A 22,673-nucleotide genomic window follows, 5' to 3' on the forward strand; every position below is an offset into this window, starting at 1 on the left:
TACGATGATAGAGGGGAAGTGAGCAGGCCCTGCACCACCCCCGTAACCAGACAGACCCGATTTTGAATTCCACTGAATAACAGAGCGGTGAGAAAATTTTTCACCCTTTTGAGCTTCATTTTTCTCTGCTGTAAAATAAAGATGATAATTTCTTCTTAACGGGATTGTTGTACAGTTTAATAAGATAATGTGTACGTGATACTCCAGAAGGTCATATAGGTATCAAAGGGTTGCTACTGAGTAGTTGTTGTTATTGTTACACTGATTCGGGGAGCTAAAGGGAGGTTGCAAAGAGGAAGTGACATTTGAACATTCAAAATCTCTGTTTTTCATATGTTGGGCAGGTTAATGGGCATTCTGAATCAGAACAGTTTGAGAAGTAGGTATCAGAAGCATGCCTGGGCAGTACTTGGTGGGTGTTACTATGATTGGAATGAGTTTTTTGTTTTCATTTACTTTTTTTTTTTTAAGCAGTTCAGCAATCTGTTTATCTGTAGTGGAATTTGATCCTCAAGGGTCAAATATGTATGTTTTTCAGGTAGTTCTTCCAACATTTATTCTTGAAAGAAGATCTCTTTTAGAAATGTATGCAGACTTTTTTGCACATCCGGACCTGTTTGTGAGGTATTTGACTCAATATAGTATTTTCCAGTTTTTTTAAGACTTTACCCATTAGCTTTCTGCCTTGGCAGGATAGATAGATCCCTTTGCCTTTCAGACATTTCTGGGGAAAAGTGGAATTGAATATTTCATTTGTATTAGATGCCTGTTTGCTTAGATTATTTGGCAGTGATATTGTTAGGCAACCAAGTTAAACACTTGAAAAAATCTTGAGTGCCTGTTAAGGTAGCTAGGATTTACGGAGCCAAGGCTAGGATCTTATTTGATCCAGGAATTGGTAATCACTGTTAAATTATTTACACTATATCCAATGAATTTCAGTTATCCGAGTTTAGCAAACCTTTCTAAAGCACCTATTGTTTGCCAGGCACTTTGTTATGAGCTGGAAAGGGAAAGAGTCACAGTGTCTGCCTTTGAGGAGTTTACAGTCCAGTGTCCAGAGTATAGCCTGATGCATAAATTTCAAATACAAAGCTTGCAATATTAGATACATGTATGAAGGACAGAGCTAATCTAAAGGTGGGATTGATTTATGAGGAGGTGAGTGAGTTGCTTTTCAATGGTAGCAGCAATATTTTCTTTGTAATGGGGTGTTCTAATCCGTCTTCTCTGATTGCATTCCTTGGCCTTGGGCTGTGGTTTACTGAAGCTTCACAGTGGGTGGGCACATTGGATGACATTGAACATACCTTCTTAATGAAGATTTTCAGAGACCCATTTAACCAATTCCCAAAGGGCAGAAATTCAAATAGCTATGGCACTGTTCAAATTCATACATAATTGAACAAATAAAATGTAAGTATTTATTGGTAACATAAATAAATGGAAAGTACCAGTTATTCATTAGATATAGATTTGAGGTTTAAGGATAGTTTTTAATGTATGAGAATTTAAGCTATGAGGTCCCTGGAGGAATGACATAAAAAACACACTAGTACAGCTAAAAAGCCAATAGATAAGATTAAATGGAATTCTGAAAATTCTAACTCCCCAAAAAGGAGGAAAGGAAATATAATGGAACAAAGAATAAAGAGGCCAAATAGAAAAATACCAAGATGATAGAGTTAAACCCAACTATATCAGTATTACACTAAATGTGAATAGCATACACGCTCCATTTAAGAGAACAGTGATTATAAGACTGGATAAAAAAAGCAAGATTCATCTGTATGCTGTTTGCAAGAGAGAGACTTTAAATATGAAGACACTGATTAGTTAAAAGGATGGACAGAGGGGCTTCCCTGGTGGCGCAGTGGTTGAGAGTCCGCCTGCCGATGCGGGGGACACGGGTTCGTGCCCCGATCCCGGAGGATCCCACATGCCGCGGAGCGGCTGGGCCCGCGAGCCATGGCCGCGGAGCCTGTGTGTCCGGAGCCTGTGCTCCGCAACGGGAGAGGCCACAGCAGTGAGAGGCCCGCATACAGCAAAAAAAAAAAAAAAAAAAAAAAAAAAAAAAAAAAGGATGGACAGAGATATACCATGCAAAACACTAAGCATAACAAAGCTGGTGTCACTGTATTAGTATCAAAGGATATTTTTTAAGACAAGAAATATTAGCAGAGACAAGTAGGGATATTTCATATGATATGATGAGTCGATTTATCAAGAATAAATAATAATCCTAAATATGTAAAACAGCTTCAAATATATGCAGCAAAAATTGACTGAAGGGAGAAATAGACAAGTACACAATCAAGGTTGGAAATTCCTCCCTCGGGAATTGATTGAGCAGCACACACCTCCCCCCACCCCTCTGGAAATCAGTGAGGCTATAGAAAGTCCAATTGACTTTTCTAACACATTACCAAACAATTTGTATAATAGTCTTTTTAAGTGTAAATGGAACATTCATCAAGATACCGTATACTAGGAAGACGTAATAACTTGAAAATAATTGGAGCCATATGGAATATGTTTACTGATCATGGAATAATTAAATCAGAAATCAATAACAAATATATCCAGAAAATCTGCAACTATTTGGCAGTTAAACAATGCACTTATAAGTATGAAGTTCTGGAACAAGCAAAGCTAATGGTCTTAGAAACCAGAAACAGTGTTTGCCTCAGGGTAAGGGTTGGGGATTGCTTGGAAAGGAGGATGGGGAAACTTGGGGGTAATGGAGATGTTCTGTATCTTGATTGCATGGTGATTAATTAAACGGATATAAGCATTTTTTCAAGTTCATCAAACCAAACGGTTAAGACTGGTATTTTTAATTATGTATATTATACTTCAGTTTTAAAAAGAGACTGAGGTAGCTCCTGGTCCTGGGTCCTCTTAGCCTGGCTTAGGGTGGACCATGCTGAGGGTGCTGTCAGAAAACCGGGTGTTAAATTTTGTCTTTCTCCCTTGCAGTATTAGTGACCAGAAGGATGCCAGAGACCGAATGGTTCAGGTTGTAAAATGGTACCTCTCAGCCTTTCATGCAGGAAGGAAAGGATCAGTTGCCAAAAAGCCGTACAACCCCGTTCTGGGCGAGATCTTTCAGTGTCACTGGACGTTACCAAATGATACAGAAGAGAATGTGGTGAGTTCTCCACTGACATTTTAAATTACCTTAGTATTTAGATACTTAGTACTTAGCTTTTAGTGTACTGATTCAAGATTTCATTTTATTTGGAGGCAGATAATAATGGTAAAGGCACTGAACAAAAGATGTTTACCATCCGTAGAAGAACGGCATATTTTGAACACAGTGAGCAAGGAGAAAGAGTGGCGTGAGATGAGGATAGAAATTTAGAAATCAGATCATGCAAAGTCCTCCTGGACCATAATGGTAATTTTATGGCTTATCAGGAACTCATTTTTGCTTTGAAAAGGTCATTATAATTATTTTGTGAAAAATGAATTGGAAAGGGGCAAATAGAAGCAAGGAGACCACTGAGGAGGTTTTGGCATTATTCCAGGAGAGACATGGTTGATTCAAGCTATATTTTGGAGGCAGGGCTGCTAGATGGGTTGGGCAAGGTGAGGGAAAGGGGACAGTCAGAGATGAATCCTTGCTTGTGGGCTTCAGCAGTTGGTTGGTGCCATTTACTAAAGAGGAGAAGATTGGATTTGGGGAGGGAAAAATCCAGAACTCCAATTTGAAATATAAATTATAAGGGGTCTGTTAGACATGTAAGTGGAACTGTCAAGTAGGCAGTTAGAATTTAAGAGTTCAAGGGAGAGAGAGGTCTAGGATGGAGACGGGGCTTTCAGAGATTTTAGTGTATTTAGAAGGCACTTAAATCCCTGGGATTAGATGAAATCATCTAGGAAGACATCTAGAGAAGAATAGTTAACTGAGACCTGAGCCACAGGGCTCCAACATTTGGGGGTTGATTTGAGGAAAACAACCAACATGGAAGACACAAATAAATGCTAAAAGGCCTCTAGGGGTGAAAAAAATAAGCCCCTGGCCCACACTGGCTTTCACATAATAATCTCTCCTTAAAAATAACTCTCTGTATTTTTCCCTTTCCAAATGATACATTACATGTAGTCCTTTCCTGAAGACAGAAGCAATGTGTCTGTTCCTGTTCATATTGCAGACATTGATAAGTCCCTGTTCTGTGCCAGGCCTGGCCCTGAGTTAGGCACGTGGTCCTTGTCTTCAATAATGTCTTAGTCAGAGAGACTTAGGGAGACTGACACAAAGCAGTAATTCCAGTAGTATAAGTGCCACAAGAAAAGTATATATAAGATGTTTTGGGTGTGTAGAGGAGGAAGCAGTTAACCACTTTGGGAGGCAGAGACTCCAGTTATTAGATTCTCTGCGCTGTCATTTGTTTCCACACCAAAAGAAAATGATGTTCTGTTTACTTGCAGGAGCTAGTTTCAGAAGGACCAGTTCCCTGGGTTTCCAAGAATAGCGTAACATTCGTGGCTGAGCAGGTTTCCCATCATCCACCCAGTAAGTTACAGAGCTCCTTGGCAATAGCCACTTTCAAACTGTTCTGTCTAAAGAGGGTCATAATGAGCTCCATAACTGAGGCCACTGCACGGTCAGTTTTATGGCCACCTGTATCTTCCCAATCCTGTGAGGATTGGTTCCTCATATCTGTTCCTGGTATAAGTTCCAAAGACTCTATTAGGCTTCACTGCTTAATTATATATAAAAAGAAGGGATTTGAGAAGCCACCTTTTAGTGCTTCTGAAGTCATCTTTCACAGCATGAGCTGTGCTGTAGTGATCCCAGCAACTCTGAAGACAGTTTATATAAAAAAGACGTAGTTTCTGCACAGTATATTCCTGGCATAGTGGAAAGAAGGTGTGTCCTCCCGTGTTATTTGCTGGATGCAGCATTAAGACTGGTAATACTGGATGGGCCCAGGTTGGGGCTGGGGCAGGAACATGCTTGCTGACCAGAAGAACAGACAGACCCTTTGTTTTTAAGCCTCTGGGATTGGTCATAGCCTCATGGTTCAGGGAAGTTCCTGCCCACATGGTCCTGAACGGATGCTTGCATTGGGGGAAGCAGGGTATAAAAGGCAGGTGGGTAATTCCTGACTACATTCAAGGCTGTTCTTTGAGCGGTAAAGGATTTTCCCCATGCAGCCAGTTTTTTCTCTGGGTTAATGGAGTTGGAGAGGGGACTGTGGCTATGTAGTGCACTAATTGAAAACAATTTCTATTCAGTTTCAGCCTTTTATGCTGAGTGTTTTAACAAGAAGATACAATTCAATGCTCATATCTGGACCAAATCAAAATTCCTTGGGATGTCAATTGGGGTGCACAACATAGGACAGGGTAAGTCTGTGGGCTTTTGGTGGACTACAGTGTTAATAGAATTTTATGTCATCCTAATATGTGCTGGACACCTATCTAGTAAGAGTAAATGGCCCCAGAAAGCCAGTTTTGATGTCATTGTTTGCAGGGAAGCATGTGTATTGGGCGTGAGAGCAGGGGTGGGGTGCAAGATTGATTTTCCCTAAACTGAATGGAGATTCCGTCAACTACTTAGCTGAAATTCCATCTCTTGTCTCCACAGGCTGTGTCTCGTGTCTAGACCATGATGAACATTACATTCTCACATTCCCCAATGGTTATGGAAGGCAAGTAGAGCTGTGTGCATTCCTCTGATTAGCAAGCAGCAGACCCTGCTGTTCCTTTGTTCCTTAAGCTGTGCCCCTCCTTTCTTTCCTCTGAACTGTCAGCCTTACCTGAAACTTTTGATTTTGCAGGTCTATCCTCACAGTGCCCTGGGTGGAACTAGGCGGAGAATGCAATATTAATTGTTCCAAGACTGGCTATAGTGCCAATATCGTCTTCCACACTAAACCTTTCTATGGGGGCAAGAAGCACAGAGTTACTGCTGAGATTTTGTAGGTATTTTGTTTTTCTGCTTCGGTGCTTCTGCTTCTCTGAAATACTTTTCCTTTTGTCTTGAACTATAACTTCCATCAGGAATTGACCATTTTAATGGTTCTGTCTTTGTAAACTTACTTCACATCTTGTGTGTCATGTCTCTTCCTAAAATCCCATCTCAGAAGGACAACCTGAGGTCATTGGTGGGATTTCCTTCCTAGGAACCTGACTTGCAAATGGGGAACTGAAAGAGTCTTCCTGGATTTCCTAGCTAACCCAGATTATGGGTGCCTGACTCATTATTGCTGGATTGGACCACGAGCTAGCCCATACAGTAGACCCTGTGACTCCCACCGAAGTGTCTCAAAGCCCTCATAGTCCTTTTTTCTGTGCCTTTGCTGGGGAAAAACAGTAACCGTCACATCTTTGCTTGGTTCTGTTTGACACTCTAGGATCAGATGAAGACAGCTGTGCTGTCTGGGTAAACAGTCAGTTGGGTGGTCTAGGGCCTGCCTAGAAGAGGAAAATCTGTAGGACTTTCTCTGACCTCAAAGGCCTTATTGGGAACAGTGTTGCAGATGGAAGACACAGGATTGGTTAACCAGTTTTTTAGGGAGATAATTTAATTTGGATGACAGAATCAGCATCCAAAAAAATCTTAAGCAGGGCAGGACGGGACCACGAACACAAGATGTTTACTAAGGATCACTGTAAAATCCAAAATATTATTGCAGTCAGAAAATACAGGCAGAGGTTAGGGAATAGCACAAGTCACCATGATAATGTGGCTGCTCCCCTAAAGTAGGCAGGTGGGGGAAATAGAATGTCCAGAACAAAGACCTGGGTGGGCCTGCTTCTCAGAATTCCTTAGAGGCAACCAACCAGCACCAACAGGAACTGCTAGCAGATTTTTTGGCCAGTCACAGCGACGTATAATAGAAAGACTGCCTTCTGAAAGAATGCTTGGTGGGCTTTTCAAATTAGGGTAATGTCTAAATATTATGAAAATAGTTTTTTTTTTTGCATTACGCGGTCCTCTCACTGTTGTGGCCTCCCCCGTTGCGGAGCACAGGCTCCAGACGTGCAGGCTCAGCGGCCGTGGCTCACGGGCGCAGCCATTCCGCGGCATGTGGGATCTTCCCGGACCGGGGCACGAACCCGTGTCCCCCGCATTGGCAGGCGGACTCTCAACCACTGCGCCACCAGGAAAGCCCTAAATATTATGAAAATAGTTTTGACCTAAGAGGGTTTTGGGAAGCCCCAGGGGTCTCCAGACCATACTTTGAGAACCACTGCACAATAACCTTCTAAACTTGGAATCCTACCATTTTTCTTTCCCTTTGTCCTCCTTCACACAAAGCACCAAGTCATAGAGGAAGCAAGTTTCAGTCTACTGATAGCAACTTCATCCCTCTACCCTGTGTATTTTTCTCTTTCTGACCTCCTAGCCTCCTTCTATGTCCATGCCTTGCCCTTCCTAATCTGTCCTTTGTTGTAATGCTTATCTTCTAAGTTCCGTACCTGCCATACACATCACTGTCAGGTCCAAGTAAAACCTGTTGGGGCTTCTGAGGAAGGGATCCTTGCTTAGGAAAAGAGGTAAAATCGTGTGACCCAGAGGTCCCTTTCAGCCTGAAGATGAAAGCCTGGTCTCCAGCATTGTATCCTTAAGTGAAGCCTTCTCTGATCCTCATCCTAGCAGTGTTGCCCTTGGTCTCCAGTGCTCACCTGAACTCACCACAGCACTTGCCACCCAGAATCTCAATGGCAGTGTCTCCCCACTAGACTGTGAACAGCTCGAGGGCAGGGACTGTCCCTAGTTTGCCGTGGTCCCAGCACCTAGCGCATCTCACACCCACAGTTTCTGGGATCTTGAGTCTACTAGCATCTTCTTTAGGGCCCTCATTCTTCTAGTTGGCTCTGAGAAATCCAGTTTTATTAAGCTGCCTTCCCCAGAGACTTCACAGTTGCTCTTCTGTTTTCTGCCCTGTGTAGGTAGGCCACACTAACGCGATTCTTTGGTAGAGAAATTTCAATTTGAGACTAACACAAATGTTTGTGTTTTTTTTTTTTTTTTTTTTTAATCTAGTTCTCCAAATGACAAGAAGTCTTTCTGCTCAGTTGAAGGGGAATGGAATGGTGTAATGTATGCAAAATACTCAACAGGGGTAAGAACCTGTGTTTTGCCACTTGTTTCAGGCTTCATTGAACCGTAGCCCATCCGTTACTCTGGCTTCCTTCATCTGGAAATTTAACCAGGATGAGCTCTAATGCCAGCTCTTCAGGGCAGGCCTTTTCCTTCTCCCACCTCTTACCTAGCAGTACAGGTAGTAGAATGGTTTTTACTTTCCTCTCTCGCCTTAAAATACTCAAGAATAATATATGAAAAAAAAATGCTTGACACCATAGTAAGCACCCAGTAAATGTTAGCTATATCATTAGAATGTATGGTCTGTGTGTTTATAAATAAAATGAGGTGCTAAACTATTAACTCGTGTGTTTGTATATACACAGTTTGATTTTGTCTAAGAAATGTATTAACTGCCTGGCACCAGGGATACAGAAATGAGTAAGATAGTCCTTGCCCTCAAGGAACTTGCAAACTACCTAATTAAGGTAGGAGGGAGGTGGTATGGTATTAACAGGAGGAGCCAATGAATTGGATTTTGGACTCAGAGAATTTGAAATTTAAAAAGCACTTCAGAGTACTTAACGTTAGGATTAGTTGTCTAGCCCTCCAAGAGATTACATCCCAAGCATGTAGCACATAGCCACATTGAAACTGTTGAATTGAGCCTTTACCAAGACTTAAAACAATTATAATTTAGGCTGAAGATTGCATATGGAACTCATTGTCTACATCACTAACGTGGGATTTCATGATTAAATCCGTTAATAGGAAGAGTTGACTTTTCCTTCTAGAACAGTGTGAACAATAAAACATCTATCTACCTCTTCTGTTTTCTAGGAAAATGTAGTTTTTATAGATACCAAGAAGTTGCCTATAATCAAGAAGAAAGTGAGGAAGTTGGAAGATCAGAATGAGTACGAATCCCGCTGGTAAGGAGGTGACATAACTAGAGCTATTGCAGCAGTGCTCTTGCTATTGGCCAGGCATAGGTGCAGGGCTGGGCTGTAGAGACTGTATAGCAGGGTGTAACAGAGCACAGACTGAGTCTGAATGCCTGGGTTCATATGGAGCTCCACCACTTGCATTGTAACCATGACTATAAGCTACCCTCTCTGCCTTCTTTCCTGAAACGGGAACTACCTCAGCATTGTTGTGAGAACTAAATGAGAAAAACATGGAGCCTATGTATGATGCTTGGCATATAATAAGTATAGAGTGTATGTTGACTTATCACCATCTTTATGGCTTGTAAGAGATGGTAGTGAGGTCCCAACTGAGATCATATATATATATCAAAACATCTTTAGGGTCTCTTTTTTTTTTTTTAAACATCGTTATTGGAGTATAATTGCTTTACATTGTTGTGTTAGTTGGTGCTATATAACAAAGTGAATCAGCTATACGGTACACATATGTTCCCATATCCCCTCCCTCTTGCGTCTCCCTCCCTCCCACCCTCCCTATCCCACCCCTCTAGGTGGTCACAAAGCACCGAGCTGATCTCCCTGTGCTATGCAGCTGCTTCCCACTAGCTATCTATTTTACATCTGGTAGTGTATATATGTCCATGCCACTCTCTCACTTCGTCCCAGCTTACCCTTCCCCCTCCCTGTGTCCTCAAGTCCATTCTCTATGTCTGCGTCTTTATTCCTGCCCTGCCCCTAGGTTCATGAGAACCATTTTTTTTTTTACATCTTTATTGGAGTATAATTGCTTTACATTGTTGTGTTAGTTGCTGCTGTATAACAAAGTCAATCAGCTATACGTATACATATATCCCCATATCCCCTTCCTCTTGTGTCTCTGTCCCACACTCCCTAGGGTCTTTTTTGTTTGCAAGAAACTTAAAAAAAAAATTCCATTTCTGAGTATTTTAGTATGTATCTGTAAAGTGACTTTTTAAAAAAAACACACAAAAAACACCAGCCACAATATCATCATTGTACTTTTTTAAAAATTACTCCTTAATATCATCAAATATCTAATTGGTATTCAATTTTCTAGTAGTCTCAAATGTCATAATTTTTCCCCCTTCTATTTGTACAATAAAATCAGGATCTTTTAGTGGTATGAGGAATCATGCACTAAAGTTCTTTGTTTAGCATATTAGGGGATTTCTTGAGTGAAGAAGACCTTACAAACTATAACCCTGCCTGTGTCTTTAACTTGTTAACAGTCTGCTTGCCTCGACTGCCTGCTCATAGTTGTAAGTGGAGATCTCTAGACATTTATGCTCTGCTACTCACACAAGGGGAATCTTAGGATGTCTACTTTTCTAGTTCCTAGGAGTCTTCACTTTAAAGTGTTGTTTGGACCAGACTTGTCTAGTTTTCATTTTCCAGGCCTTGAGAGGAAGCCAAATCTTTTACCCCGCCTTAAGCCTCTGCAGTGCATCTCTTGACCCTTATTCTCTGTATTCAAACTGCTTCTTCCAGATTTCGTTATTAATTCCAGGGGAGTCTTCATGAAATAGAATTTCTCAGCTCCTCTGATCTGATCTTACTATATACCCCTTTTGGTTTATACTAAGGGACACTGAAGCCCTAGAGAGGTGAACTGACAGCCCCAAGGTTGCATCGCTAGTTAGAGGTACAGCCAGAAGTGGAATCCCAGTCTCAGCTGTTTTTTCTCCTCTGTTGTCCTAACCATATATCCAGCTTTCTGCCCATCCTGTATTTCCTCCTTTGACAACTAGCAGTGGAATCTTCTGAGACCACTTCTCTGTTCTTTACTCCAGTGCCCTGGTGTCAGCCGAAGGAGATCTGTGAACTACAGCATTTAAAGCCATTTGACTTGTACCATAGTAATGTTATATTCTAGATGGATCTAGCCTTTCATTCTCAAGACTGCTAACTCCTCTGTCCATCAAGTACTTACTTATTAGCACCTTCACTTCTTTTCTTTAGCCTTTGGAAGGATGTCACTTTCAACTTAAAAATCAGAGACATTGATGCAGCAACTGAAGCCAAGCATAGACTTGAAGAAAGACAAAGAGCAGAAGCCCGAGAAAGGAAGGAAAAGGAAATTCAGTGGGAGACAAGGGTAAGCTTGCTTTGGAAGCCTGCCTCAGTCTCCCTACTGCTGTTCCCTGGGCTGTAACTCATTTGTTCATTTCAGTGAATACTGAAGTACCGAGTAAGCATGGTGATGAACGAGATGAACACTCATTTCAGTGTTGGGGGGAGGGGGAGCACATAAAATAATTAAAGGTATGATATTATAGAAGTACAGAGCAAGTGTGTAACTGAATTCTCCCCTTTTCTCTTAGTTATTTCATGAAGATGGAGAATGCTGGGTTTATGATGAACCATTACTGAAACGTCTCGGTGCTGCCAAGCATTAGGTTGGGAAATGCAAGGTTTGCTCCTGGTGACCCGGGCAGGAGGCACAATGAAGTAACAGTCTTCCTTTGGGAGAACCTATTCACTCCCTTCTTATTGCAGTGGTTCCTATCTCAGGGATACTGGACTTTCTGATGCAGAGGAACAATTAAAGCAAGAAAAGCTTCCCTTTTTCCTGTTCTGTGGCAGTTAGTGTTGACTTTGGTCTTGAGAAAAAACTTCAGGTTTTGAAAACAAGATGTCTGCTCCTTTTCCAAATCCCACGTTATAAATCCCAGTCTCAAACTCTGCACTCTAGTATTGCTATTGAGATATACATCTGTTTCCTAGTTCATATAATCTTGGGTTCTATATATATATATATATATATATGTATGTATATACATATATATATATATATATACACACACACATACACATATATATACATATATATAGGTGATGCCAGATTTTTCATAAATATGCCATCTACTGTAAATATTGGTTCCTCTGAGTTGTTTTAGAAAATTTAGCACAATGTATTAAAACCACGTGTTAGGAAATTTCCTGGTCTCACCTACAATAACTTTTATTTTGGAATTGAACTATTATTAAATTGTATCCAACTCTGGACTACAGTTTAATTATACTCAGTGCTTCTTAAGGCTTCATAAAGTAATTTTTCCAACCTTTTTTTTTAGTGTGTTTCTTTTATTATTTTTATGATTAAACTTGAACCCAGTTATTTGGCAGCCTTGAATACAGGAGCTAGCTTTTTTTTTTTTTTTTTTTTTTTTTCTTTTTTTTTGCGGTACACGGGCCTCTCACTGTTGTGGCCTCTCCCATTGCAGAGCACAGGCTCTGGATGCACAAGCTCAGTGGCCATGGCTCACGGGCCTAGCCGCTCCGCGGCATGTGGGATCCTTCCAGACCGGGGCACGAACCCGCGTCCCCTGCATCGGCAGGCAGACTCTCAACCACTGCGCCACCAGGGAAGCCCCCAGGAGCTAGCTTTTTACAGGGACTCTTGAAGTAATGAAGGGGTCCATCCTTTTCCTTCCTTAGGCTCTGTGTTCTGTCTTTAGCCCCCACAATGCTATTCACAAGTTTTAATTGAACTCTCAAGTAGTACACATAGGGCTACCGACATTTTATCCAAAAATATTTTATTGCCTTAGAGAATTTGGGACGAATGTTTATTTTTAGATCCCCACCCCACACCAAAACAAAATATAATAAAAGGAATGCCACAGCAGCAAATGGCTCATTCTGAAGGGCAATACAGAATTACCTTTATTTTTAAATACATTATAAACAACAACACAGGTATTATTAGTATTAGCACCTGGCATTTAGGTACTAATAAGAAAGACATCAACTACATAGGGCCTCTGAAGCCTGTCATACAGAACTCGATTCTCAATCTGAGAGGACCAGGACAGGCCAGGGAGTCTCAGATGGCTCCTGCAAGCTTTTTGGTTACATTGGCCCACCTGCTAATTGCTCTCTGCGGCTGCTATAGTAACCCTTGGTTTGTTAGTCACAACAGAAGGAGGGGCTGGGGGGGGGGTACAAATTCTATGATGCCAGTGCAAAAATTCAGTGGAAGCCCTAAGGCAGTAGTAGTGTAACTAACTTCATAAAATTCAAACAACAACAAACAAACACTTTTAAATACACAGTGCTTCAGGCCAATGAGACTGCAGTTTATTTGACTATTTTATGGTAGGGGAGAAGGTTAAGTCTTGATGTGAAAGCCCTGATATCAATAACGGGGATGGTACAATCTGCCAGCAGAGGGGAGGTTGGCAGGTAGGTTAGCTGCATCACTTCACAAGAAGAGTTTGAATCCTCACTGGAAGGGGTACCATCCTCTTCCGGCTCATACTTCCCAAATCCAACAACCTGAAAGAGGCCAAAGACTTGAGGTGAGAGAGAATGCTGACCAAATTTGGGCAAAGACCTGTTAGGATCTCTGATACCAATCTAAATGACAACCCTGGAAAGGACAGAGCTACAGCTTAGGTAACCATACTCACATGAACGCTGAGCATTTTACTTCCTGGTCCTCTATGAGCCTTGAACCAGTTGACTAGGTCTGATTTTGAGAATGATTTCAGTGCTTCAATCTTAAAGGGGGAAGGGAGGACAGGAAAGAAAGAAAGCTATAAAAGACTAATAATGTATTTTCTGTAAAGATATTAAACATAACACCCTAGGCAGACCTCCTTGATCCTGCTTTTTGCATATCGTCTTATTCTTCCACGTTTCAGCTGGCTCCCAACCTGGAGAAGGATAAAAATGAGGCTCTGACACACCTTCAGGTTTCTTAGCAGCGACTGACCCTGGCAGGTAGCAGCAGATGGTGTAATTACAGCTGAGAACTGTACGCTGAGCCAAAGGCATCACACCTTAGTGTCACCTCTCAGGTACATGGTAATGGTACACTCTGGCTTCTAATAGGAAAACCGCAGAACCTCCAGAGCTGGGCTGACTGAAGCCTCTTGTTAAATAACCCCTCTGCTTCAATGTCCTTTGGTAATTCACCACATAGGGTTACAGTATCAGAGCTATGGATTGCAGTGCCCAGAGCTTTTTCGTGGGACTTACTACTTTGGGCTAGAATTTGTCACAAAGACCTATACACAGAATCCTTAAATCTGGGGGAGGAACTCCATAAAATTGAGAACCAGAAGTTCTCAATTTTCTTTAAGTAGCAGAAGCCGTTTTTCTCCCAAACCTTATAGGGAACCTAAGCATATAATAAAAAAGTGGAAAAACAAGTATATATCCGCATAACTGAACGCTGTACAGCAGAAATTAACACATTGTAAATCAACTATACTTCAATTTTTAAAAAATGGATCTGAGTGAAATTGGGGGAGCAGAAGTAAGGATTAGCAAGCATCCTGCTCCCTTGGCCACCTAAGGCTCTAGAGAAGCTAGTCTGGAAACAAGATTTGATCAATCACATCAAGGAATGGGCAAGTAAATAACCTGCCCCAGGTTTCTCTTCCACGCAATACCAATTTGCTTAGAATTGTGTCTCCTGTTAAACCAGGAGTCCCTTTCAGGGCTGTCTTACTCTGAAAACGGTGTTACTACCTCATGGACAAGGCGGTCAAAGAGATACTGCTGAGTCACCACTTCGTTCCAGTTCCTGTCCACCTCCTCCCCAAGGTGGGTGTCCTCGCACTCCTTCAGCTTGATCAGAGCTGTGACCTGTTACCATCAGAAAGAGACACCCTCAGGTGTGGCCTCACACCAGTTCCCTCAGAACACACTTGGCCCTGTCCAGTCTGCTTTGTGATGGACCTGCCAGCATGATGGGGAGGGATGAAGCTGGGAAGACATGGTCAGATTTAGGGGCGGGAGGGGGGATGCGGGGGGCTATAGAGCTCAAGAACCAGCCAGCATACGGCACTGTTAAGACTGGTGTCTAGTTGTCATGAGGGCTTGGGTGGGCCAAGGAATAAAAGACCAGGCCAACACAGTAAAGTCACCTGGGTGTTGAATGCATCCTCAGTGAGGTTCTCGATCTTCTCCTCAAAGCTAGAAAGAAACTCTTCTATCTTCTTATCAACAACTTCAGAGCTGAAACAAAACACCTTCAATTACAAGTCATCAGTGACCAGGTCTCAAGCAGAAGGCAAAGGAGAGAATCAGGGCTAAGGCATATTTCCAGGAAAAAGGCTGAAGTGATATTCTCCCCTAAGCTGTGGGAGGGAAGGGAACGGTGAAGAACCCTACCCCTACCCCGCCTCTAGCCTGATTTCCTGGTATCCTCACAAGAAGCAGTAGACAGCCATGCTGACCATTCCAAAGCTGAGAACCAACAAGGCCTTGTATTGGGTTGGCCCAAAAGTTCGTTCGGTTCTTTTCCATAAGATTGGTCTAGTAGTGCTTAGTTGTCTTTAACTTCATTCAAAACAATTTTGTTAGATTGTATTGTGACAGCTGTCATATCAGTGTGCATTTAAAAAAATATATCAAAGTTGGTGAATTTTTGTGTAGCCATATTAATACTGAAGATGGAAGAAAAAGCAACATTTTCGGCATATTAAAAACGCAACTGAAACACAAAAACAGATCTGTGCAGTGTATGGAGAAGGTGCTGTGACTGATTGAACGTGTCAAAAGTGGTTTGCAAAGTTTTGTGCTGGAGATTTCTCACTGGACAATGCTCCACGGTTGGGTAGACCAGTTGAAGTTGAGAGTGATCAAATCGAGACATTAACAGAGAAGGATCAACGTTATACCACACAGGAGAAGGCTGACATACTCAAAGTATCCAAATCAAGCACTGAAAATCATTTGCACCAGCTTGGTTATGTTAATCGCGTTGATGTTTGGGTTCCACATAAGTTAAGCGAAAAAAACCTTGACAACATTTCCGCATGCAATTCTCTACTTAAACGTAATGAAAACGTTATGTTTTTAAAACAAATTGTGACGGGCAATGAAAAGTGGATACTGTACATTAATGTACAGAGATCGTGGGGCAAGCGAAATGAACTACCACCAACCACACCAAAGGCCGGTCTTCATCCAGAGAAGGTGATGTTGTATATATGGTGGGATTGCAAGGGAGTCCTCTATTATGAGCTCCTTCCGGAAAACCAAACGATTCATTCCAACAAGTACTGCTCCCAATTAGACCAACTGAAAGCAGCACTCGACAAAAAGAGTCCAGAATTAGTCAACAGAAAACACATAATCTTCCATCAGGATAACGCAAGACCGCATGTTTCCTTGATGACCAGGCAAAAACTGTTACAGCTTGGCTGTTTAGTTCTGATTAACCCACTGTATTAGCCAGACATTGCACCTTCGGATTTCCATTTATTTTGGTCTTTCCAAAACTCTTAATGGACAGAATTTCCATTCCCTGGAGGACTGTACAAGGCACCTGGGACAGTTCTTTACTCAAAAAGATAAAAAGTTTTGGGAAGGGCTTCCCTGGTGGTGCAGTGGTTGAGAGTCCGCCTGCCGATGCAGGGGACATGGGTTCGTGCCCGGGTCCGGGAAAATCCCACATGCCGCAGAGCAGCTGGGCCCGTGAACCATGGCCGCTGAGCCTGCGCGTCCGGAGCCTGTGCTCCGCAATGGGAGAGGCCACGACAGTGAGAGGCCCACGTACTGCAAAAAAAAAAAAAAGTTTTGGGAAGATGGAATTATGAAGTTGCCTGAAAAATGGCAGAAGGTAGTGGAAAAAAATGGTGAATACTTTGTTCAATAAAGTTCTTGATGAAAATGAAAAATGTGTCTTTTTACTTTAAAACCGAAGAACTTTTTGGCCAACCCAATACCTTGCTTGTAGCATGAATGCCAGGTCGGTCATCGCTGCCTTTCTGGTCCTCAGATATGCCTGAAGAGAGGAAGCGGTGGCAAGCCCTGCAGTCACCACAGGACTTGAGTCAAGCCCTATGGGCCCACTCCTCATACTTACCATTGGTAAGTCCGGGATCAGGCCATCTATGAGCCAATCCCTGCAGCTGTGACTAAATGGGAAGCAAATGGTCAGAGCTGCCTGAGGTTTAAGGATGCAGTCCCTATTCTCTGTGCCAAGAAAAATAATAGTTGGGCCCATCTACTCACTCATTTACTCACTTGTATTTGGTTGCCTGAGTCCCCACGGTGACAGAGAATCCTAGAATCCCAGATGTATTCCTACAGGTAGGGTAGACATGGTACCTACAGCCAGAATGAAAAGTCCTATGAGCTCAGGTGGTCACCAAGGCCCTGTCCTCAGAGGTACTAGAGAGGAGTGGGAAGGGTTTCTGCTCATCCCTACTGGACCTGAAGGTCCTGGAAGAGGATCCATAAATGTGTACATGTATTTTACTCTCAGGTTAGAGTATCCAACCCTCTCCTGAACTGTGGACCACAGGCTAGCTTTTTCTCTGGCTAATCTTGAAGCCTGACCAAACTGAGAGCCTGATCACAGTCCAAGATGCAAATTCCAGAAGTTTTGACCAGTAGGTACGACTCTAAGGCATGAAAGGACCAAAGAGCTCTGAGAGGTTGCTCAGTCAGGATATTTGATAAATCTAAGCCTGCAAAGTAAGCCCCCAGATCTTATCTGAGCTCAATTTCCTTGCCAGCAGACTTACCCAAGGGTCTGCTTGGTTCGAAGGAAGTCAAAACAAGGCTCTTCCATGTGCATCTGTAATTCAACATACCGTCAGCTCAACTCCTCCCAGCAGAGAAACTTCCATTTCTTCCCCCAAAAGTGTTACACATGACCCCAGAGTCCAGCCTCCCTCCTAAATCACCCAGGCCCCCTGTCCATGCTCATACTGGGTGAGAAACACTAAATAACCATCTCACCTACCAATCACAGATCTCTGACCACTCCCAAGTCCCTAGCCCTCAGGGAGAAAGGCCAGAAAGCCAGTCCTCACAGTGGGTCAGGGGCTCATGAACATCATGACTCTCCTTTATAAAACTTACCACAAGCAGCTCCATAAGAGTGTATTCTTTCAGACTCCTGGCACCTGACTGAAAGAAAAAGCTGATCTGACCAACTGAAAATCCAATGGCTTACAGGGCTTTTTAATAATCCAGCTATTCTCAGCAACCATTTATTCAGGCATTCAGAAGAGTACTATCCCACTCTTCTCTTCCAAGAGTTTATCATACCCTCTATTGCTACACTTTCTGCCTTCCCACAAAACAGGAGATCTGTGCGGACAGGAATCATGCTTGATGATTTGTATTCCCAGCCCTAGCACAGAACTGCAGGCAGACATGGAGGTGAGTCGAACAATCCCTGACCTGCCAGCTCCTGCCCAAAGAACCCAGAGGACACAACCTAAAATCAAGTACTTGCAGTTCAAGGTCCTAAGGAGGAGAGCAGGAAACGTCTGGGTAACTGGCCCTATTCCTCAGATGGAGAGGATATGAATAGGAGCTTCTGCAGCCACACACACAGACCCAAAACTAGTTGATAAGAAAAATGCATAAGAGGCAGATACCACACTTGGAGACCACATCCTGGTTATCCTGGAGGCTGGCAAGACAACAGGATGAAAGAGGGCAGGAGGCCAACGAGCAAGTGTTGCCAGTGCATCCCAGTCAGACTCTTGCAGGCTCCTCTGATACAGACTCTCATTACTATTCCTTCCTGCTTCACCTGAGGAAGCTGAAGCCTCTGTGCCCTGCAAGCCCTGTTTATCAGCAACAAGATTTCCTGTATGCCTCTGAAAGGATTGCAACGAAACAATTCAAAACCTTGTATCAACTTCCTGTTCAAAATGCTCTCTGTGCGGAGGGAAGTGGCTCCCCAAGGGAAGCAGTTTGTATTAGAAGCTAGTGCTAAGAGGTGATCCATGGAAAGCACCTCAGCAGACTCCGCCTTACAATACAAAATTCTGCCTGAAACTGGAGAAATACTACCCTCTCTGGGTTAAGCACCAGAAATGTAGACAGGGCTAAGCAGGGCCAGGTCATACCATATATGAAGTTTAGGACCTGGTAGTTATTGCAGCTTCAAATAAGCTGAGAACCTGGGGGAAAAAAAAAACCCAGGTAGCTACAGCCAGAGGAAGACAGGCTCTACAGACAAGCTGGACCTCTAGGGAAAGATTCAGGCCCAGGGCCAGAAACAAGAAAAGGACAAGGTGACGGTGAAGCCATGCAGCCCTGCCCAAAGTTCAGGCCAGGAATCTTCACAAGGCCAGACAGAGAAGTGACTTCCTCATGGAGACAATCCAGGACCATAGCAGCAGCTATAGGAGCCCCAGAGTTTGGGAAGTCTGAGATCAGTCTAGATAGACACAGGTCCCCATAGTCCTAGAAGTGAGTATGACTAACCACAGGCTAAAATAGTCTATGAGCCAATTAAGATTGTTCTTCCTTATTTTAAGCACCATCCCATCTCTCCAGAATTATGTGGAAAAAACACAGGATTTGAGGACAGAAGGTACAAATTCGAGCCCCAGCTGGTATGACCTCAGGTAAATGAAGGACCTCAGATCCATCATCCATAAAACAGGTGATAAATCCTATCTCTCAGGTGCTTTGAAACCTTTAATTATGACTCTGGTATCCATTCTGTTTACTCTATATTGGTTGACTGGCTATGTTTATTTTTGTCACATTTTAAAAACTGTCCTTTTAACAAATGTCCTCCTGCTCCTTGGAGTTCTGACATGGGAACATGTAGGAATTTCCAGCCATACTTCAGTCTCTGTCCTTCTGGACTAGTGGCTGGGTGATTAATAGAAGCACTGTGATTGAAAAAGGATCCATTTCACTGACAGGAACAATTTTTAAATGTAGTTGCTTCAAGAGTACAAATGACCCCAAGCATATAACCACAGAATAACTGCAAAAGGTTCTTGAAGAGCACAGGCTCACTTCTCCCAGATACTTTGGACCTTCCACCAGGCTTTAGTGTCCTAAAGATACTTAGCCGTGAGGACAGCTGTGTGCAAAGGGGCCACTGACCTGGTAGTATACAGTGACTTCAGAGTTGGCATCACCCTTGTTCAGAGCTCTCACTTTGCATAGGTGGTGGTCACTGGGCAGCTCTACCACCTGGAACTGCACAGGTATCTCCTGCTCCAGAGGCATGAAGTTCAACTTGCTGCAAAACAATCAGTGTGGGTTACTGAGGCCGTGCCTTTATCCTCTTACCTGCACCCCCAAACTGTGAAAAGGTCAGGCCTTCCACAGTCCCATCTGAATTGCTTTGTTTATATAACTAGCCTCAAAAAACCTACTATGAGAAGCATCTCCACTGTGGATTTAGTAATAACTGAGTTTTGGTCTCGAGGCCCTGATGCTATTAAGAACACGTGGGCTTCCCTGGTGGCACAGTGGTTGAGAGTCCGCCTGCCGATGCAGGGGAAACAGGTTCGTGCCCCGGTCCGGGAGGATCCCACATGCCGCGGAGCGGCTGGGCCCGTGAGCCATGGCCGCTGAGCCTGCGTGTCCGGAGCCTGTGCTCCACAACGGAGAGGCCACAGCAGTGAGAGGCCCGCATACCGCAAAAAAAAAAAAAAAAAAAAAAAAGAACACTTAACTCCCAAAGAGAAAACTCAAACCAATACTCACTCAACAACATATTTCAGGAAATCCATAGATTCCTAGGAGGCGAAAGAGAAGAAAATAACTATATTAGGCTCTCCTGACATTAATTTCACCCAGAACCAACTAATACCAATATTCTAACTGCTTGGGAAGCCCTGGAATGCATTAGGAAAGCAGATATAGTCTATTATCCTAAATGCTGGTCATTCATTCACTGGGCTTATCATTCACTGATTCAATACTGATTATGTTTGTTGAATACTAAGGCTCTCAACTGAAGTGGCTCTTTTTCTGTTCTCCCTTGGTGCTCTGTTTACCTGTCCACTGTGAAACTTTCCCCACTGGATCAAACTTAATTGTTCAGTTTACCCCACTAGGCTGTGTTTTAGAAACCTGGATCTATTGATACAGAGCCTAGCATAGAGTGAGTGGCAGAATAATACTTAATACTAAATGAATGATGTATCCCCTCCCCCTCTTAAGACTTGTTTTCTAACCTATGAGGGATAAGTGGAGAGGTGAGCTTATCTCTAAAGTCGTTTCTGCCTGGGGCAATTCATGGTACTAAGTCCTCTGAACCAAAAGGACCCCCACCCACGGTACTCCCACTGTGCTCAGAGAAGCAGGCAGCTATTCCTGCTCTTCTCCCTGTTTTTAAACTTTCTGTTGGCATGACAGAAATCAGGGATGGTTTCAGGGTGGGGGAATAAAGACAGAGAAGTAGGGAGGATAGCAGCCAATCTCGAGAGTGGCCATTTATATATTCCATTAAAGGGCCAGTCCTGAGAAACTGGGAGACCATGGAGGAAGAGGTCAAGAGCCAAACAGTTTAGGGACTGTCCACACAAGCACTCCTGGCTAGAAGAGGCCTCAGTTAGTTACATGGTCCCACAGACACATCTAATTCAATATGGGTCAAAACCAACTCCCCATATGCCCCCAAACATACACTGTTCCTACTCCTCTACCAACCCACCGGTTCCAGTAAGAAATCTGGGCATCATCCTAGAGCCCTCCCTTCTCCCTCACCCCCATAGCCAATCAGTCACTGCCTTTGGTCATCCTCTGCCTCATTATTTCTTAAGCATTTCTTTTTCATTTATTTTGCCTAACCTCAGCCTTCATCATTTTCACCTCAACTTTTTTATTATGGTAAAAATACATAAGCTTAGTATCTTGACCTTTTTTAAGTGTAAAGTTCTGTAGTGTTAAGTATATTCACATTGTTGTGAAATGGAACTCCAGACTTTTCATCTTGCAACACTGAAACTCAATACCCATAGAAACAAGGACTCCCCTTCTTTCCCTCCACAACCCCCGGTAACCACTATTCTACCTCCTGTTACTGTGACTACTCTAGAGATCTCATATAAGTGGAATCGTACTTCATGCCAACTTTTATAACAGTTTCATAACTGGTCTCTCTGGATCTTTCTTAATGACAAATCCTCTTTTAAATCCTTCAATGGTTCTCCATTTACTATAAGATAAAGCCCAAGCTCCGTAGCTTGACATACAAGTTTGACATACAAGTTCTGCCTAAGTATATGTGAATATATATATACATACACACATACATCCCTCACCACTCCCCAGCTCCCACTTTAATTTCTAAATTAAACTGTTTGTAGTTTCCACAGTCTTCAACAAATGTAACCAATACCATGTATTTCCCAAACCCATTTAACTCAAAGTCCTGTCCAACAGCAGCGGTCTCCTTCATAAGAAAATCTTGCTTAGCATCGGAGGGGCCAGGTTCCCTTCTAAACAGACTGTGGCAATGCTGGCCTACCAGACTACAGAGCTTCCCCTTTAGGGAAGAACTAATGCAATTCCAGAGCCCAGAACGGCATTCAAATCTGGCCAGCAGCAACAGAGCACCTCACACTCACTGTGCTTGTGACATTTCCTTGTACCAGGCCCTCAACAAAGAGCTGGGATTTTAACTCTCTGACGAAGCTCAGCAGAGACTCAAGGGAAAGGCCATCCATCAAAGCCCGATACTTGTCAATCATAGACCAACGGGCATATTCCAGGATTAAAAGCCGAACGTCTCTGTACAGAGAGCAGAAAAAAAAAGTTTTATTGTAAGAAATGAATCTTAAGGGTAAAGAAGGATTTGATTAAGTTTCTGTAGATGATGTGTTCTAAAGAGAGGCAATTTCTATCGCAACTTAAGATAGGGAAACAATGTCATAATCAACAAAAAGCATTTAAAACTGCATATACAAACTATTACATAGATTATTAGCTCATTGGTACAACTCACTTAT

The 22,673-nt window shown here is 42.8% G+C and overlaps 2 protein-coding genes across 9 annotated transcripts in view; one reads left to right on the forward strand and one right to left on the reverse strand.

Annotated features, from left to right (window-relative positions):
* The window catches only part of OSBPL9 (oxysterol binding protein like 9), a 154,254-nt gene extending 140,668 nt beyond the window's left edge, over window positions 1–13,586 (forward strand). For all 5 annotated transcript variants that reach the window (XM_060089787.1, XM_060089788.1, XM_060089789.1 and 2 more), the window contains 10 exons: window positions 539–624; window positions 2,980–3,151; window positions 4,435–4,519; window positions 5,245–5,355; window positions 5,597–5,660; window positions 5,790–5,930; window positions 8,003–8,081; window positions 8,882–8,973; window positions 10,951–11,086; window positions 11,313–13,586. In XM_060089787.1, coding sequence (XP_059945770.1) covers window positions 539–624; window positions 2,980–3,151; window positions 4,435–4,519; window positions 5,245–5,355; window positions 5,597–5,660; window positions 5,790–5,930; window positions 8,003–8,081; window positions 8,882–8,973; window positions 10,951–11,086; window positions 11,313–11,387 — 1,041 coding nt within the window. In that variant the 3' untranslated portion in view covers window positions 11,388–13,586. The remainder of the gene's footprint in view (window positions 1–538; window positions 625–2,979; window positions 3,152–4,434; window positions 4,520–5,244; window positions 5,356–5,596; window positions 5,661–5,789; window positions 5,931–8,002; window positions 8,082–8,881; window positions 8,974–10,950; window positions 11,087–11,312) is intronic.
* NRDC (nardilysin convertase) overlaps window positions 13,050–22,673 on the reverse strand; it is a 93,548-nt gene continuing 83,924 nt past the window's right edge. For 2 of the 4 annotated variants that reach the window (XM_060089785.1, XM_060089781.1), the window contains 11 exons: window positions 22,293–22,455; window positions 20,425–20,456; window positions 19,816–19,954; window positions 17,818–17,865; window positions 17,478–17,530; window positions 16,975–17,058; window positions 14,868–14,958; window positions 14,470–14,586; window positions 13,590–13,649; window positions 13,404–13,493; window positions 13,050–13,269 (listed from right to left, as the gene is read on the reverse strand). In XM_060089785.1, the coding sequence (XP_059945768.1) occupies window positions 13,072–13,269; window positions 13,404–13,493; window positions 13,590–13,649; window positions 14,470–14,586; window positions 14,868–14,958; window positions 16,975–17,058; window positions 17,478–17,530; window positions 17,818–17,865; window positions 19,816–19,954; window positions 20,425–20,456; window positions 22,293–22,455 (1,075 nt within the window). In that variant the 3' untranslated portion in view covers window positions 13,050–13,071. The remainder of the gene's footprint in view (window positions 13,270–13,403; window positions 13,494–13,589; window positions 13,650–14,469; window positions 14,587–14,867; window positions 14,959–16,974; window positions 17,059–17,477; window positions 17,531–17,817; window positions 17,866–19,815; window positions 19,955–20,424; window positions 20,457–22,292; window positions 22,456–22,673) is intronic. The other 2 variants (XM_060089786.1, XM_060089782.1) reach the window with 1 other exon arrangement.

Source organism: Mesoplodon densirostris, chromosome 2 (genome assembly GCF_025265405.1).
Source record: "Mesoplodon densirostris isolate mMesDen1 chromosome 2, mMesDen1 primary haplotype, whole genome shotgun sequence".
NCBI lineage: Eukaryota > Metazoa > Chordata > Mammalia > Artiodactyla > Ziphiidae > Mesoplodon > Mesoplodon densirostris.